General features: G+C 49.3%; 1 protein-coding gene across 1 annotated transcript in view; it reads right to left on the minus strand.

Moving 5' to 3' along the window:
• The window catches only part of UNC5C (unc-5 netrin receptor C), a 372372-nt gene that overhangs the window by 72271 nt on the left and 286477 nt on the right, over positions 1-13624 (minus strand). Inside the window, exons 5-6 of the mRNA XM_068136717.1 lie at positions 4758-4938; positions 102-274 (exon numbers count right to left, since the gene is read on the minus strand). Coding sequence (XP_067992818.1) covers positions 102-274; positions 4758-4938 — 354 coding nt within the window. The remainder of the gene's footprint in view (positions 1-101; positions 275-4757; positions 4939-13624) is intronic.

The raw sequence follows: 13624 nt of genomic DNA on the forward strand, positions 1-13624 counted from the left end.
GTCCCTGCCCATGGGACACCCATGGCAGGGGGGCTGGACCTAGATGATCCTTGAGGTCCCTTCCAACCCTGACAATTCTATGATTCTATGATTGTTCATACTGAACCTGGGCAAAGAGTGGTGCAAGCTATTTTCTGAACACTCTGTCCCTCGCAGAAGGCACCGCCATTGAGTGGGGCAGGATTGGTGCAGGTCCTTGTACGCTTCTGAAAGCCTCTCCCACATCGGCTGTTGCACACTGACCACTCAGTCCAGGTAGACCAGCCTCCGTTCACTGGAAAGCAAGAGAGAAAAGGCAGGATTGCACCTTTGACTCTGTGTCATTGTCTTAGTTTTAGAGTGGACAGAAAGATATTTCACCCCTCCCCAAAGAAATAAAATAAAAAAGCTCCCCACAGAATTAGCAGTTTAGATGGAAATACTATTTACAAATATTTACACTATTTACATGAATGCAAACACCCAAATCCACATTTCAGCTTACAACAGCCTCATTAACCCAAAAGCCTTCCAACAACCCAGGCTTTAATGCGCCCCCCAGGCCTCCCACCATTCCTCCCTACCCCTCCAAGCTAAGCCATGTGGCACAGCTACAAAATCAGCTTTGCCAAGGTCGAGCCAGGCAGCAAACCTCCTCCACATGACAAGAGATAAGAGATCCACACTGGGAAGGGACAGAGAGGCATTAAAGAAGGTACAAATTGGCTCTGTGTGATGGGTTACGCCCATCCTGAAAGCAGGGGGGGGAGGGATTGTGAGAACCTTGCTCTCCCTGGAGGGGGTTTTCTCCCTGGGAGTCAGTCTGTTCCACTCCCCCTCCCTGTCCAGCAAGCCTATAAAAAGGAAGACACTGCAGCCATTTGCTCTTTTTGGCTTCTGCCTTGCCTGGACAAAAGTCTCTTTGGCTTCTGCTTTGCCTGGACAAGAGGACTGCTGCTGGCTTCCTGCTTCTCTGCCACATGGTCAGGCCTGGTCCTCCTCCCTGCTACATCCACACCTTTCCAAAGGACTGGTTTTGTACACAAATTTTTGCCCATCCATCCTTGTTCCTTACCCCTGTGAACCCTTCCTGTATTTTAAATAAATTTTTTACCTCTCTACTTCCAAACTAACTCCAAATCATTTTTTGGTAGATTTGCTCCTTCCCTTTCTTCTTTTTTCTTCCCTCTCGATCAGGAAAAGAGGAGGAGGGAAGCGGGGGGGAGAGATGCTCAGCCTCAGCCCCCATCTGAGCTCTTAATTCCCAGTAAAGGCGCAAACCACCACTCTCTGCAACCCTTTTATATAGCAGATGCAGGGCTTAGAAGATAAAATAACAAAAGATGACAAATTCCGTCACCTATCTAGCCACAACAGTCATTCTGTCTCCAACAATAGTCAAAAGTGATGGAAGGGTAGAGCACAAGAAACAAGTCTGAACCGAAACAAACCCAGTTCTCAAGCACACCAAATCACATCATGCCAGAATTCATTGTACAAGACACTGAATGAAAGACTTGGGGTGTTAGGGGATGAGAAGCTCAACAAGAGCCACCAGTGTGCACTTGCAGCCCAGAAAGCCAACCAGAGCCTGGGCTGCAGCAAGAGAAGTGTGGTCAGCAGGGCCAGGGAGGTGATTCTCCCCCTCTACTTCACTCTGGTGAAATTACACCTGGAGCACTGTATCCTGTTCTGCAGCCCCTATTACAGGAAGGATCTTGAGGAGCTGGAAAGTGTCCAGAGAATGGTCACAAGGAGGATCAGAGGGCTGGAACTCTTCTCCTATGAGGACAGACTGAGAGAGTTGCGGCTGTTCAATCTGGAGAAGAGAAGGCTCTGAGGAGACCTAATTGTGGCCTTCCAGGATCTGAAGGGGGCTCCAAGATAGCTGGGGAGGGACTTTTGAGGGTGTCAGGGAGTGATAAGACTGGGGAAAATGGAACAAAACTAGAAGTGGGTAGATTCAGATTGGATGTTAGGGAGAAGTTCTTCCCCGTGAGGTTGGTGAGAGACTGGCACAGGTTGCCCAGGGAGGTGGTTGGCAGCCTCATGCTTGGAGGTTTTTGCAGCCAGGCTGGATGTGGCTGTGAGCAACTTGCTGTAGTGTGAGGTGTCCCAGCCCATGGCAGGGGTGTTGGAACTGGATGATCCTTGAAGTTCCTACCAACCCTGACAATTCTGTGATTCTATGATTTGGTAACTGCTAAGGCTGGGAGGTGACCTGTCTTTTCCTGGCAACTGACCTGACCCACCACTCAGCACCAGGTGGCATGTGCATTGCCACCATCTCTGCAGGTTCAGAGAGCACTCACAGCTCTGCCTACATCTTTATGTTTCTTCATTCATCACAGTTGCAAAACACAGTCCATCCCTCAATATCACAAACACTGCTTAATTAGCTCAATTCAGTCCATTTTCTATAAAAACTGAACCCAAAGGCACTCATTGCAACTTCAGGAAAGCAACTGCTCACAATGAAATCTAAATGCTACCCTGAATATGAAATGAATATTAGGGATAATCACAGGGAATTTTTCCCACTTGTCTATCCTATAATTAAGCTGATTGTAAGGAACATCAGGACAGTCAGCTGACACTCTGTCAGAGCAGGTTTTGCTCTGGTGGTTATCCTTGCCTGAGATACATTGAGGCAGTCACTTTGCAGGGGGGAGAAAGGCTCAGACTGGTGGTGGGGCAGAGCTGCAGCACAGCACAGACTGAAAGAGACATCAGGAGGGCATTTTCTTGGGCCTCTCCCCAGCCAAAGCATGGCTATCTTCAGTATTAGATCAAGGCTGTGGATGCAGACAGAGAGCAGTATTATCCCATGCTTCTTGTTCCCCTGGTGTTTATTTTTGAGCTTGTTTGTGTGCTTATGAACTGCAGTCCCAGAGTGCTTTGCTACTTTGCCCTGACATCAGAGTATGCTTTGGTAGTAGACACTAAAAGTAAGTTTATTTAAAGAAATATGAGAAGACAAAAGGTTCTGCCTGCACTCTGACATTCTTAAGCTTTCAGTTTTATTTCTGAAAAGCAACACTATTCAAGGAAAACAGAATGGTAGGAGCAAAGCCTTGGACAGTCCTGCTGGAGGAAGTGACCTAATGTTCCCTCTCTGCACAGAGCCAGCCTGTGTTATGGCACCAGGTGCAACCTCCAAGTCGCTGGTTTGTAGGTGCCTCTTCCAGTTTTAATGCTGTTGTCTGTCACATATCAGCTGAGCCATTGGAATAATCCTCACTGGCAATACAGACTGGGGGAGGAGGTGATAGAAAGCAGCCCTGAGGAAAAGGACTTGGGAGTGCTGATGGAGGAGAGGCTGGACATCAGCAGGCAGTGTGAGCTTGCAGCACAGAAGGTAAATCACATCCTGGGCTGCATCCAAAGCAGCATTGCCAGCAGAGCCAGAGAGGTGATTCTGACACTTCGCTCTGCTCTGCTGAGACCTCACCTGCAGTACTGTGAGGTCTGGAGTCCTCAATATAGGAAAGTCATGGACCTGATGGAGAGGGTCCAGAGGAGGCCATGAAAATGATCAGGGGGTTGGAGCAGCTCTGCTATGAGGCCAGACTGAGGGAGTTGAGGGTGTTCAGCCTGGAGAAGAGGAGGTGCCAGGGAGACCTAACAGCAGCCTCCCACTACCTGAAGGGGGCTACAGGAAGGGTGGAGAGAGACTGTTTGCAAAGACCTGCAGGGACGGACGAGGGACTAGAACAGAGCAGATTTAGGTTGGGTGTTAGGAATAAGTTCTTTACTGTGAGGTTGGTGGAACACTGGAACAGGTCACCCAGGGAGGTGTTTGGGGCCCCATCCCTGGAGATATTCAAGGTGAAGCTGGACGAGACCCTGGGCAGCCTGATCTAGTTGGGGATGCCCCTACTGACTGTGGGGAGGTCAGGTTGGGTGACCTTTAGAGGTCCCTTCAAGCCTGGACCATTCTATGATTCTGTGATTTGTACTTCACAGCATTTTCAGTACTGACCCCTGACTGCAGTCACTATGTATGGCTGCAAGCCAGCAGGCAGCGCAGGCCTAGCTGATGCAGCCACTGTTCTGTGGGCAGCTGCTGGACAGGTACAGAGTGCATGGCACGGCACACTAGTTTCTAGGAAGAGCAAAACAATCACATTCCATGTGTGCCAAGAACAAGATCCTGACATGTTGGCACCCTGTGATTGGAACATGCTGCAGAAGCCACCTCCTTGGCACGCTGGCACCTCTCACAGGAAGAATGCATTTAGCTTATATATGTATTTTGGGTTTGTTGGTTGAGTGATGCACTTGGGGTTCATTGGATAAGTGATTGATAAGAAGGAGAATTCAAACAGCTACTCTGAGAAATAGAATGGCTTGGGGGGGAGGAAGGGAGGTTAGGGCTGCTAGGGACTTCTGCTTTTGTTAGCTACTTCTTCTGGCTAGGGCTTCCGTGTAGGGATGCTGCTAGGGATATGCTCAAGACTTCTGTCAGGTGCTTTGTCTGTTACAGGCTTCCAGGACTTCTGCTATTAAGGACACTCTGAGACTGCAATGCAAGGGATTCTACACTGCTGTAATAAAGGACTTCTGAGAAGACTTCTGAGATGCTCTGCTCTCTGCATTTCTGGAACCACTTTGCTACACGGCAAGAGGGTTCATGCCTTCATTCATCACCCAATGGACCCCAGATCGCAGGAACAACTCTAGCCTGGTCACACACAGGCATTTGGCAACCCCCTGCTGTCCTCCCACAGTCACTTTGAGTAGACATCCATCCATGTGCAGCAGAAGGCATCACTTACCATAGACAATGACGGTGGCTGTGGTGCTCTTCCTTTTGGCCACAATGTTTTTGGCAACGCAGGTGTAGTTGGCAGTGTCAGAGAGCCGGGCTTGCTTGATGATCAGGTTGTGATCAATGGTGATGTAAAAATTTCGGTCTTCTACAGGATCAATCACATCCTCGTTCTTCAGCCACTCCACCTTTGGGCCAGAGAGGAAGCAGTGAGTCAGCAGCATGTCATGTCACATCACAACAGGTACAGTATCTGCTCTCTCCTCTCCTCTCCTCTCCTCTCCTCTCCTCTCCTCTCCTCTCCTCTCCTCTCCTCTCCTCTCCTCTCCTCTCCTCTCCTCTCCTCTCCTCTCCTCTCCTCTCCTCTCCTCTCCTCTCCTCCTCGAGTCTCCTCTCCTCTCCTCGAGTCTCCTCTCCTCGAGTCTCCTCTCCTCGAGTCTCCTCTCCTCTCCTCGAGTCTCCTCTCCTCGAGTCTCCTCTCCTCGAGTCTCCTCTCCTCTCCTCGAGTCTCCTCTCCTCTCCTCTCCTTTCCTCGAGTCTCCTCTCCGAGCCTCTCCTCTCCGAGCCTCTCCCCTCCGAGCCTCTCCTCTCCTCTCCTTCTTCGCTCTGGAGAGATACTAACTTGCTTCTGCTTGACCTTGGCTGTATTGTTTTGGTTAAGTCTAACAACAACTTTCTCTGCTCCTTTCTCTTCCCCCTTTTATACAGGGAGGTCTGGGTAGGCAGGAAAGGAGAATCTAGTATCTTCCCCTGGTCTTTGATCAGAGGGGTTCTTGTGCTGTTTGTCAATTGTAAATACCTGTAACTATTGTAACTCCAGGATATTTTGTACATATCCATTGCATTCCATTGTAGAGTGTACTTTTGCTTGTAAACACAGCTTTCATTTGCTTCCAACTGGGCTGGGCTGGCAAAGTTAATACTGGGGGGTGAAATTTCAACCCACCACACCATGACCACCCATAAAGCACTGACACATGATGCCAACCAAAAAGAAATGTCATGGCAGAAAGGCAAAAGAACTCCTCTCATATCTACCCTTTGCTTCAGGACCCCTTCCCTCCCACCCTTCCATAGAACAGCTCTCTTGCCTTGCCTTGAAGATATCAATGCATTTTCAAAGGCTACCAGGTACTGTACAGAGATAAATAGCTGATCAATGCTTTCAGGGACTGAAGCAAGAGATAAGAGAGGCAGTGATACCTTAGGATCATATCCACCAACAGGAAATGTCCTTACATCAGAAACTCTAGAACAGGAGAAAACTCACCCATCCTTTTGTGCCTCTTGCCTAAATAGGCAGTTAGTAATGCAGTAACCTTGTGCATGTGTAATGGGTTGGGGCACACCCCTCCCCTCCATGGGCAGAAATAACGACTCAGACAAACAGATTGCAAAAGTGATGGTAAGTTTAAATAGAGACTGGTGAGTGCGTGCAGAAAGCCAGAAACACAGTGACAAGAGAAACCCCAAAACAGACCCAGAAAGATCCCATCCCCACCTGAGGGTGCACCCAAGACCCCCAGGGCTCCTCCTTCCCCCCCACCCCCAACCCCCCCTCGGCATGCTAGTCTCAGCTGGCCAGATCTGAGACAGCCCGTCTCCCCGTGGCCTTGGGCCTAGCCCATGGCCGGGAGATATCTCCCCCAGTTACCGGGTGGTGGAGAGGAAGGAAAGAGGAAGTGCCAGACCCCGCTGTGGATTTCATAGTGGTGCAGGGTATCATGGTAGGAAATACCTAATTTTCTGTGTCCACTCACTGGGCTGGACTTCTGGACACAGGAAACACCCCTGTAGCAGAGGGCACACAGCCCAAACTACTACTACAGCATGCCTGCTCTGGATGCAGCACAGTGAGGCCCTATACCAGAGCAGGTCACACTGCCAAACTAGAAACATGCTGCCGGTTTCAAGCACAGGTCTGCTCACTGGCACATGCATGCTGTTGTTTGACTGCAGTCAGCATTAAAAGAGATAAAGACAGCTACCAAGGAAATGGGGAACCACAAGGACTACATCAATGCTATTTTCCCCTTTCTTTATGTCAGCTATATTTTATTTCACAGAAGCATTCAGGTTGAAAGAGACCCTCAGGATGACCAAGTCCAACCAAGTCCAACTCTGCTCTACAAGGGTCACCTCTAAACCATAGCCCCAAGCACCACATCCAAACCACCTTTAAACACATCCAGGCTTGGGGATTCCACCACCTCCCTGGGCAGCACATTCCAGTGCCTGACCACTCTTACCATGAAAAAATTCTTCCTCATGTCCAGTCTAAACCTACCCATTCACAGCTTGAGGCCATTCCCTCTTGTTCCATCACTAATTAACTGTGAGAAGAGACCAGCACCAACCTCTCCACAAGGTCCTTTCAGGTAGTTGTTGACAGCAATGAGGTCTCCCCTCAGCCTCTTCTTTTTCAAACTAACCATAGTTTCATAGTTTCATAGTTTCATTCAGGGTTGGAAGGGACCACAAGGATCATCTAGTTCCAACCCCCCTGCCATGGGCAGGGACACCCCACACTAGATCAGGCTGGACAGAGCCTCATCCAGCCTGCTCTTAAACACCCCCAGGGATGGGGCCTCGACCACCTCTCTGGACAACCCATTCCAGGGTTTCACCACTCTCATGGTGAAGAACCTCCTCCTCACATCCAGCCTGAATCTCCCCACCTCCAGCTTCATTCCATTCCCCCTAGTCCTATCACTACCTGATATCCTGAGAAGTCCTTCCCCAGCCTTCCTGTAGGCCCCCTTCAGATACTGGAAGGCGACAATTAGGTCTCCTCGGAGCCTTCTCTTCTGCAGACTGAACAGCCCCAACTCCTTCAGTCTGTCCTCACAGGAGAGGTGCTCCAGCCCTCTGATCATCCTCGTGGCCCTTCTCTGGACACGTTCCAGCACCTCCACATCCCTCTTGTAATAGGGGCTCCAGAACTGGACACAGTACTCCAGGTGGGGTCTCACCAGGGCTGAGTAGAGGGGGAGGATCACCTCCCTCGACCTGCTGGCCACACTTCTCCTGATGCAGCCCAGGATCTGATTGGCTTTGCGGGCTGCAAGTGCACACTGAGAGCTCATGTTGAGCTTTTTGTCCACCAGCACCCCCAAGTCTCTCTCCTCAGGGCTACCCTCCAGCCAGTCACTGCCCAGCCTGTATTTGTGCCTGGGATTGCCTCGACCCAGATGCAGGACCCTGCACTTGCTCTTATTGAACTTCATGAGGTTGGCCTGTGCCCACCTCTCCAGCCTGTCCAGGTCCCTCTGGATGGCCTCCCTTCCCTCCAGCGTGTCTGCTGCACCACACATCTTGGTGTCATCAGCAAACTTGCTGAGGGTGCACTCAATGCCACTGTCCATGTCCCCCACAAAGATCCCCCCCAGCTTCTTCAGTTGATATTCATCATATTTATTTTCCAGGCCCTTCCCCATCAATTTTCAATAAAGAGTATTTTCCTTGGTTACACAGGGAAAATATTTTCGTATGTGATTTTTAATCTAGACAATGTTCTCTGTATTGCCTTCCTAAAGAACCACCCACACTGCTGTGAGCTGTCCTAATATGATTTGTCTTCAAATCTAGTAGTTTGTTTTCATTTGAAACAGGCATGCTCCTAAGGACAGGACTGGAGCCCTGAGTGGGCCAGCGCTTCATGTCACTGGATCACTTCAGCTCGTGCTCAGGTTTTCATTTATGGAAGAGGGTGCTGGGCCACCTCATTTAAACTTACCATGAAAAGTTGGACTAGATGATCCCTGAGGTCCCTTCCAACCTGGTATTCTATGAATCTATGAATCTGTGAACATAAATACAAGCAGTCCACTGGACCCAGGAGGTGCTAACTGCTGAGACTGCTCTCACAAACCTCACTTTTCCAAGGACATTCCAGAAACTGCTCAAGTACTGAGTCCAACATGATGACATTTAACAAGTCCAAATTCTGGGTGCTGCACTTTGGCCACAGCAACCCCATGCAGTGCTACAGGCTGGAGTTGGAGTGGCTGGAGAGCAGCCAGGCAGAAAGGGACCTGGGAGTACTGGTTGACAGCCAGATGAACATGAGCCAGCAGTGTGCCCAGGTGGCCAAGAAGGCCAATGGCACTCTGGCCTGCATCAAGAGTAGTGTGGCCAGCAGAAGCAGGGAAGTCATTCTACCCTGTACTCATCACTGATTAGGCCACACCTTGAGGACTGTGTCCAGTTCTGGGCTCCTCAGTTTAAGAAGGACATTGAGACACTTGAACATGTCCAGAGAAGGGCAGCAAGAATGGGGAGGGGTCTGGAGCACAGCCCTGTGAGGAGAGGCTGAGGGAGCTGGGGTTGTTTAGTCTGGAGAAGAGGAGGCTCAGGGGAGACCTTGTTCCTGTCTACAACTACCTGAAGGGAGGTTGTAGCCAGGTGGGGGTTGGTCTCTTCTCCCAGACAACCAGCACTAGAACAAGAGGACACAGTCTCATGCTGTGCCAGGGGAAGTTTAGGCTGGAGGTGAAGAGAAAGTTCTTCCCAAAAAGAGTAATTGGCCATTGGAATGTGCTGGCCAGGGAGATGGTGGAGTCCCCAACCCTGGAGGTTTAAGAGGGGATTGGATGTGGCACTTGGAGCCACGGTTTAGCTGTTATGAGGTCTTGGGTGATAGGTTGGACTTGAAGAGCTCTGAGGTCTTTTCCAACCTGTTTGATTCTATGATTCTATGATTCTGTGTCCCACTAAAAGAGCCATGTTTCTGACATACCCATCCAAACACATGCTTTAGCAGAACTCAGACCTATGCAAGGCTCCATGCTCCAGCATGCAGTTCCCTTTTCCCAGTACCCTGCAACACTTTCTCTCTCTACTAAAACACACACATGAATATTCAGTCTGGGTCTCAGCTGATTAGACAAAACTCAAGCTATGAGCATTACAATTCCCTTTCATCCCTGCAAAAACATTGAAGATGATATGGAAACAGAAGTTGCCAATAACAGAAGAAAAAGGATCCTCTGTATAATTTAGTACACTGCCTCTAGCTCTTCACCAACTCTCTCAGGAAAAAGACCCTTTTCACCTAAAAAAGCACACAGGATTTGCTAACAATAAAATATTAAATTTGCAGAATAATAGGATGTCTTTCTCCTGAAAAATCTGTTTTGTCAGGGTGTTGGTCCCGTGAGTGCTTGTCTAAGCCCCATCTCCCCCATGAGATTCATCTTTAACACATCTAATTTGGTCTTCCTCCTGATTCCCAGTTTTGATGATGTCAGGAGTCTGTTCATGCAGCAAACAACAGCATCACCAAATCTGAAGGGAGAAGCTGGTGAATAATTTGACCAGAGACTTCTGGTCAATTTGACCACAGACTGCTTTCATCTCTCTCTCTCTATCTCTCTCTCTCTCTCTCTCTCAATCTATCTATCAATCTATCAATCATCTTTATCTATGTACCTATCTACTACCTATCTATGTATCTATCTATGTACCTATCTATCTATAATCTATTATCTATCTATCTACTATCTATTAGGGAAGGGAAGGGAAGGGAAGGGAAGGGAAGGGAAGGGAAGGGAAGGGAAGGGAAGGGAAGGGAAGGGAAGGGAAGGGAAGGGAAGGGAAGGGAAGGGAAGGGGACTCGGGAGGAGAGGGGACTCGGGAGGAGAGGAGGCTCGAGGAGAGGAGACTCAAGGAGACTCGAGGAGAGGAGAAGAGACTCGAATTGACTCGAGGAGAGGAGACTTGAGAAGAGGAGACTCGAGGAGACTCGAGGAGACTCAAGGAAAGGAGACTCGAGGAGAGGAGAGGAGACTCGAGGAGAGGAGACTCGAGGAGAGGAGACTCGAGGAGAGGAGACTCGAGGAGACTCGAGGAGACTCGAGGAGAGGAGAGGAGAGGAGAGGAGAGGAGAGGAGAGGAGAGGAGAGGAGAGGAGAGGAGAGGAGAGGAGAGGAGAGGAGAGGAGAGGAGAGGAGAGGAGAGGAGAGGAGAGGAGAGGAGAGGAGAGGAGAGGAGAGGAGAAAGCAGAACAAGACAGTGTAATTTATGAATGAATGACAAGTATGCACACTGTTATTACAGAAGTTGCCTGAACAACGGTGGCTGGCAAGAAAGATGGAAATTTAAGTACCAGAGACCAGCAACCCTCTGGGCAAGCAGACAGAGTGGCAGTGGGGTACTCATGATGTTTCAAAGTCTTCAGGAGCATACTAAATTACACCTTCATGGCTCCATTTTTCAAATCTGAATAAGAGTTTCCGGAGCCTATAGAATCACCAAATCATCGAATTAACCAGGGTGAAAAAGACCTCAGAGATCATCAAGTCCAACCTATTACCTAATACCTAACACCTCCTGACAACTAAACCATGGCTCCAAGTGCCAGTGATTCCACCACCTCCCAGGGCAGCACATTCCAATGGCTGCTTACTCTTTCTGGGAAGAACTTTCTCCTCACCTCCAGCCTAAACCTCCCCTGGCACAGCTTGAGACTGTGTCCTCTTGTTCTGGTGCTGGTTACCTGGGAGAAGAGACCAACCCCCACCTGGATACAACCTCCTTTCAGATAGTTGTATAGAGCAATAAAGTCTCCCCTGAGTCTCCTCTTCTCTAGGTTACAGGTGATTTGCTTTTGCCTGAATACTGAGGATGTACAATTGCTAGTTATGGTCAAAAGAGTTCTGAAACTGGTACCTAGGGATGATTATTCAATGAAATCAGACAATTCCCCCCAAGTGTTATTAATATATGTACTAATAAGGCTATGCATATACATAGAAAAAGACAGGCCATGAGTTTTTCCTCATCAGAATGGACATAATTTAACTGGCAACAACATTGCCATGAAGGATGGTGTAAAGATGGCAGCTTTGGAAAATTATAACAACATGTCATCGGTTTTTGTTTCAACCAGGCCCTCTAGAACAAAGCAGGCACAAAATCCCCATTTCTTTCTTCTTTTGGTTGTTTTGTTTTAAGTTTTCCTCCTGAGAAGGTATTTTTTTTAATGGATTAGCAAGAGCAAGCTCTTCCATAGCGGTGCAAGAACAATCAACAACATTCTCACTCGTATCAGCTGTGGATTCTGAGAAGGTGGAGCACACCCTGACGTTTTGGTCAGAGAAGGAGGAGACTTGATAGGGTGCTTGGTTGCATGGTTTAGTTGATTAGGTGGTGTTGGATGATAGGTTGGACACGATGATCTTGAAGGTCTCTTCCAACCTGGTCTAGTCTAGTCTAGTCTAGTCTATGATCAGGATGCAATTTGCAGAGCAGTAAGGCACAAGGCTCCTGCCAGCTGTGCTGGAACTGCATTTCCAATGCAGCTAACGCACTGGCAAGCACTGAGCCATTGTTGTGACTGACTGAGGAAGTTAGAAGCATAGAATCATAGAACTGCTAGGGTTGGAAGGAACCTCAAAGATCATCTAGTTCCAGCTCCCCTGCCACACTACATAATGTTGCTCACAGCCACATCCAGCCTGCCCTTGAAAACCCCCAGGGATGAGGCTTCCACAACCTCCCTGGGCAACCTGTGCCAGTGTCTCACCACCCTCATGGGGAAGAACTTCTTCCTAACATCCAATCTGAATCTACCCATTTCTAGTTTTGCTCCATTCCCCCCAGTCCTGTCATTCCCTGACACCCTAAAAGGTCCCTCCACAGCTTTCTTGTAGCCCTCTTCAGCTACTGGAAGGCCACAAGGAGGTCTCCTTGGAGCCTTCTCTTCTCCAGACTGAACAGCCCATACTCCCTCAGTCTGTCCTCATAGCAGAGGTGCTCCAACCCTCTGATCATCTCTGTGGATGTTCTCTGGACATGCTCCAGCACCACCAGGTCCTTCCTGTAATAGGGGTCCAAGCTGCACAGTGCACGGTGGCTGTAATTTAGAGCAGCACACCTTGTAGCGCCTTCTTCTGTCATCCTGCTCCCCAGTGAGAGACAGATGTGTTGCCTCTAATTATTCCTTGATTGGTATCGGGAGATACATTAACATAATGGGCACATTTGTTCTAATTAACAGAAGGGATCTGCCATGTGCAAGACCATCAGCGAGAACACGAAACCTGCAGTTGCCACTCCAGCTGCACCTCAGAGCAGCAACCAGACTTGTTTCAGGATGCTTCCAGCAGCAGCAGCAGCCTGAAACAAGGCAGCTAAGACTAAGACTAAACCCATGCAGTGCTACAGGTTGGGGCTGAAGTAGCTGGAGAGCAGCCAGGCAGAGAGGGACCTGGGGGTATTAGTTGGCAGCCAGATGAACATGAGCCAGCAGTGTGCCCAGGTGGCCAAGAAGGCCAAGGGCATCCTGGCCTGCATCAGCAATAGTGTGGCCAGCAGAAGCAGGGAAGCCATTGTGCCCCTGTACTCTGCATTGGTTAGGTCACACCTGGAGTCCTGTGTCCAGTTCTGGGCCCCTCAGTTTAAGAAGGACATTGAGACACTTGAACATGTCCAGAGAAGGGCAACAAAGCTGGGGAGGGGTCTGGAGCACAGCCCTGTGAGGAGAGGCTGAGGGAGCTGGGATTGTTTAGCCTGGAGAAGAGGAGGCTCAGGGGAGACCTTATTGCTGTCTCCAACTCCCTGAAGGGAGGTGTAGCCAGGTGGGGGTTGGTCTCTTCTCCCAGGCGACCACCACCAGAAGAAGAGGACACAGTCTCAAGCTGTGCCAGGGGAAGTTTAGGCTAAAGATGAGGAGAAAGTTCTTCCCAGAAAGAGTAATTTGCCACTGGAATGTGCTGCCCAGGGAGGTGGTGGAATCCCCAAGCCTGGATGAGTTTTAAGGTAGTTTGGATGTGGTGCTTGGGGATATGATATAGGGGTGACCCTTGTAGAGTAGGGTTCTGGGTTGGACTTGGTGATCCTGAGGGTCTTTGTCAATCTGAATGTTTCTGTGAT

Source organism: Melanerpes formicivorus, unplaced genomic scaffold, assembly GCF_026170545.1.
Source record: "Melanerpes formicivorus ecotype bairdi unplaced genomic scaffold, bMelFor1.0.p_v2 SCAF_4, whole genome shotgun sequence".
Lineage (NCBI taxonomy): Eukaryota > Metazoa > Chordata > Aves > Piciformes > Picidae > Melanerpes > Melanerpes formicivorus.